The sequence below is a fragment of the Penaeus japonicus genome, unplaced genomic scaffold (genome assembly GCF_977035675.1).
Source record: "Penaeus japonicus unplaced genomic scaffold, GWHDUDI00000001_assembly GWHDUDI00000019, whole genome shotgun sequence".
In the NCBI taxonomy this organism is placed as follows: domain Eukaryota; kingdom Metazoa; phylum Arthropoda; class Malacostraca; order Decapoda; family Penaeidae; genus Penaeus; species Penaeus japonicus.
Genome location: NW_028234421.1, coordinates 6712165 through 6717164, shown reverse-complemented (window position 1 = coordinate 6717164; position 5000 = coordinate 6712165). Strand labels below are relative to the sequence as shown.

The 5000-nt window shown below is 47.4% G+C and overlaps 1 protein-coding gene across 50 annotated transcripts in view; it reads left to right on the top strand.

The window, feature by feature from the left end:
- Nucleotides 1-5000, top strand: part of heph (polypyrimidine tract-binding protein 1 heph) — a 131481-nt gene that overhangs the window by 89274 nt on the left and 37207 nt on the right. For 7 of the 50 annotated variants that reach the window (XM_086547342.1, XM_086547333.1, XM_086547323.1 and 4 more), the window contains exon 1: nt 3596-4114. The exons of 39 other annotated variants lie outside the window; for them this stretch is intronic. In XM_086547342.1, coding sequence (XP_086403468.1) covers nt 4112-4114 — 3 coding nt within the window. In that variant the 5' untranslated portion in view covers nt 3596-4111. Of the gene's footprint in view, nt 1-2208; nt 4115-5000 lie in introns of those variants that run through there. 4 more of the 50 variants (XM_086547341.1, XM_086547316.1, XM_086547332.1 and 1 more) reach the window with 4 other exon arrangements.

Here is a 5000-nt window from a genome sequence, read left to right as displayed (position 1 = left end):
TGAAAGAAACTTTGGGTCTTCGTTTTTTTAAAAAAAATACCTTTTCCCAATTCCCGTAGCTTCTCTCTTAAAAATTCCCGACAAAAAAGATTTGAGGTTAAATTTCGTCCCAGATCCTGCTCCCCTTGCTCTTTAGAAAGCACCTTTCCCTTTTCCCGTCTTCATCCCTTTAAAACGGCGAATTTCATTGCGTTTGAAACCCCCTTTACTCCAAAAAAGATCGCAAGGGCGGGAGATGCCCCTTTGATTAAAGATACAATCAGCGCGAACCCTTCCCCTTTACGGGGCCGTTTTAAACCCTTTACAAGCCGTTTTCTAATGGCGCAAGTGCCGCTGGTGCGCTCTCAAAAGGAGAAATCCTGCTGGGGAAAATTTGGGGTTTTGAGAGAACTCCATCGCTAATGTTGGGGTGGTTTTTTGTTGGCGCTCGTGAAAAAAGCCAATATCCGTCCTGTCGCTTTGTCTTGGGGGCAGAGTTGCTCCCATGCAAGTTCGGGATGGAGCTGGAGGGAGGTAAAGGAGGGGGTTGGGTTGGTGGGGCCAAAGACACTTGGGGGGTAAAGGACAAAGCAATTTGTCATGAAAAACTGCTGCTCCCCGGGACGCTCAGGGAGGTCAACCTCGTTCAAAATTCATTATCTGGGGATTCTTTTGCTAATCTAGTAAAATTTTAAAAGCGCATTTTTTAGCCTTTCCTATTTACATGTTCATCGTTCGCGCGCGCGCACACACCCCGCCATTTTGGGACTGGGCTATCCCGGAGAGCTCTCGGGAAGGCGACGGGTTCGGGGCCCCGGGCTGCGTTTGGGGTTTTGGGGAGGTCAAAAGGGGGGGGCGAGCGTGACCCTGCGAGGGTGTCGAACCCACCTCCGGGGCTCGCCCCCCCGGGGGTCTCCTCCCCGGGTTTTAAACCCCCCCACGATCCCCATCCTTTTGTTTTAATGATAACCCCACGTTCTTAAATATTTTTTGTGCCGGGTTTCCGGGGGGGGCACGGGTTTTTTTTTTTTTTTTTTTTTTTTTTTTTTCTTTTTTGTTTTCCCTGGGGGGAGGGGGGGGGGTTTGGGGGGAGAGGGAAGGGGAGGGGGGGGGAGGAGGAGGAGGGGGAGGGGAGGTAGGGGGGGGAATTTGGGGGGGGAGTTGAAGATTTAGGGGGGGGCATTACTTTTGGGTTTTTTTTTTTAACCTTCATTAAAACGGTTTCCTTTTCTTTTTGCCCCCTTTTTTTTTTTTTTTTTTCCCTTTTTTTTTTTTTCTTTTTTTTTTTTTTTTTTCCCCACGGGATTTGTTTTTGTGTGGGGCTGGAGCTTTGGGAAAAAAATAGGCCATTTTTTTCGTTGATTAAAGCTTTTTTTTATGTTTCCCTTTTTTTCCTTTTTATTTTATTCTGGTTCTTTTTTAGGGGGGTATTTAAAAACCGTTTTAAATTGTGCTTTCCGTTTTTCTGTAAAAGGGTGGGGAATTTTTGTTGTGCGAGGTTTTTTTGTTATTTTAAAAATGCCTTTCATTTTTTTAAAAGGCCAGCCTTCCAAATTTTTTGGGTTTTTAAAAAGCTTAAAAAGGGAGCAAACGAAAAAAATGGCCGGGTTAAATGGGTAACCCCAAAAACCCGGGGTTTTGGCGCAAACAACAAGAATTGGGGCAGGGGTTGCATTTCCCCCCGAAATAATTTTTTTCTTTTTCAATAGTACCCGTTTTTTTAAAAAATTTTAAATTTTTTTGCGAAATTTGGGAAAATTTAGGATTCAGAACCCCCTCTTTTTCCGTTATTTTTTCCCCTTCCTTTTTTCCCCCTTTTTTTTTTCGGGCCAGTCCGTTTTTTTTTCCTTTCCCCCTTTTGGGGGTTTCAAAGCCGGCGGGGGGTAGGCCATTTTCCCGGGGAAAATTTTTTCATTTTGGGAAAGGGGGTGTTAGGGTTTGCGGGGGGGGTTGATCCCTTTTTGGGGCAGGCATTAAAAGGGATATAGTTTTTTTGGGTTTATGGCCCAGGTAGGGCCCCTATTCTTTTAAACGTTTTTTTTCCCCTTTATTTTCTTTTTTCTTAAATCCCCCCTTTTTCCATTTCCGAATTTGGGGCCCGCGGTTTAAAACCCCAATTCAAATTGGAGGTTTTAAGGGGGCTTTGCAAGCAAATTCTTTTTGTTTTTTTTTGTTTCCTGACCCCTTCCAAACCCCCCCCCCTTTGGGGAGGGTTTCCCCCCCATGTTTAGAAATTCTTTATCGTCTCGAGTGCGGTTTCTTATTTGCTTCGTGTTTTATGTGACAGCTTCCACGTTGCAGCATACAGCAGCATCACACACTTGGCTGTCGGGGTAATTTTAAGGTAAATATACGCGCAATAAATCGGTTTGTTGGCGGTGACTAAGCAAACAACGTTTTATTCTTCGTGATATCAGCGCTTGCTGTGTTTGCGCATTCTGCCCCCTTTTCTCGAAATAAATGGCTTTAACTTTCTGTACAAATATTATGTAACCTGTTGTTAAAAGAGTTGAACAAGTTTTTGAATTATGGCGAGTTCGTCTGGAAAAGTACGGAATTGTTTCAGGAGAGCGAGTCCCTTTAATTCGCGTTAGTGTTTTATGCCCGTTTCCTGTATTTTGAAGAAACCATTTCACACTTGTCTACCGGTCGTCCTGGAGGTTGCCGGTTTTATTGTTTCGTTTCTTTGGGTGTTTGTTTGCAAAGCGGCTGGCGAGGGTTAGGAGGCGATAACCCCCGGGATAATGGTGCGTGTGTGACGAAGATAAGGGAAACTGTGGTCATGTGGCTTAGTGGTTTGGCGGTGGTGTGGCCGTTCTTGCATACGTGGCGACGGCAAGGCGATCTGGAGGGCGAGTGAGGTAGCTTTGAGGAGCGGGCGTGCAGTGCGCGTGCGGCAGGTGAGGAGGGACCTCCCCTATTCCCTCCTTCCAAACGTGCTTCCCCTTCCCCTCCTCATCCTCTCCCTACCCCTCCTCCACCTCCTACCATATCCCTTCCCCTCCTCTCCTCTTCCACCCTCTCTCGAATCCCCCGTCTACCAGCTAGGAATATGGTAAAACTTCGTACTTTTCATAGTATTGGAAAGGATGGTGACGGAGGCTTCTTGAGCAAATGCTATTTCTTTTTTTATAGCTCTCCGGTTCGTGGCTAGTTTCCGTCGTAGCCCCTGTCTAGAAGTAAACGGCAGACCGTTTAGAGAGAAGAGGAATAACGTTGGAATTAGTGTAGCATGTGAAATTGTGGTGATTTTTATGTGTGCTGTGAGGGTTGGTGAGGAGTGTGATGGGACCCAGGTAGTCAGGTGGGGGAGGGATTCTAGGGGAGGCCAGGTAAGCCGGGGTGTGCTGGACTCCCGCGCATGCGTCTCCCACCTTCACACGGAGAACCATGCAGAATTTTACGTGTATTTTTTCCGCCATGGGGCTATAGAGAGAATTTTTACATAATACCTCTAGCGTGCTTTTAGCTGTGCGATGTTTTTTATTGTTGATAAAGGATTTACTTTGTGGCCAAAGCATAGGAGAGCTTTGTTTAGATGTGGTGGTGTGTGGCAGGAGTGGGGGAAGCGCCCCGCCTCCCTACCGTGTGCGGCGGGCGGGCTGTGGTGGGGGCTGGAGTTAGTCGTGAGCACGCCGCCGGCCCGCGCTGTGCTCTCTCTCTGTGTCTCGCTACTCACACTACCTCACTCACACCCGGACCTCACACCTTTCACAACACCACCGCCTTCATCGCTGCTGCTACTGCTGCTGTATCTTGTTACTTCCGCTGCTAACCACCGCTAGCTAGCCGCTTCAACATTTCCACCAAGCCACACCACCACGTCGTCTACGCTCGACCGCCACAGTGCGACCTGACTGCAACTAAACATATCCTACACGGCCTTAACTCGACGAGTGCTGCGACTGTGTTGAACCCTGTCGTCCGTACCCTGTCATCATCTGGGTGTGTGCACGTCACGCCCACGACTTCGCCCTCCTTGCCACCACATTCTTCCCGAGACGCATCTCTCACTACCACCAAAATTTTCACGGCGGCTGAGCAACCCACGCCCATCTTCTCCTACCTCCCGCCTCCTCCGCCCACTTTCTACCAACAACCCGCCAATCTGGAAGTCACACACTTCGACGTCATGGTAAGTTTCCTTCCGTCCGGAGCTTTTCCCAGAATAGTCTTGGGGCGATTATCTTCATATTTTAGTAAATTTGAGCTTGGGTGATCCCCGGAAGTGTTGGTGACCATTATTTTCTCCTCTTTCCGGCGTGGACTCGTCCGATTTCGCTACTGTAAGGAAATTTCGGACGGAGATTCTTTCTAATGCATCTGGAAGGTGTGCTTTCCTGTGTGCCCATGTAAAGTGCTGCTGTAAAGAAGCACGCTTTTCGACTGGTGTCCGTGATTTAAAGGCAGTGTACTTGACATTGATCCATTTGCATGGAGCGATTGGCCTTATCGGCAGGGAATGGTTGAAAGGCTGCGTTGATAGCGTTTCGGGAGAAAATTAGTTTATTGCTTTGCCAACACAAGAGATGATATTCAGAAAACTTCTATATATCCATCAGAGCTCGAGAGGAGATATAATATTTGTCCTGTTTTTAGACGTCTTATCAGTATGCTCCCGAATTGTTGATTTACCACTTGGGAAAGGACTTCGTAGATGTGTACACGTAGATGATTGAGTTTGTCCTGGATGTTATGATTTCGCATTGTGCAGTTCTTCGCATCGGCCATTGAATGAAAGAGGTTCACGTCCCTTCGTGCTGGTCGGAGGTCTTCCATGGTAGTCCGTCCGTCACAACAAATATTTGCGCTTTCCTCAGAGCCCTCGCCGGCTATAATTTTCGTCCTTTGTGACATTTTGGTTTGAAGAAGTGAATGCTTATGTGATGGCGTTTCTGATAGAAAGAATTGACAACGTGGCAGCCTTATATTGTAGTTCAGGTTGCTGCCAACCGACTTGTAAGATAATATGAAGAGGTTCAAGTGAGGTTTGGTGCCATGGTCGGTGGCCAGTCGGGAGA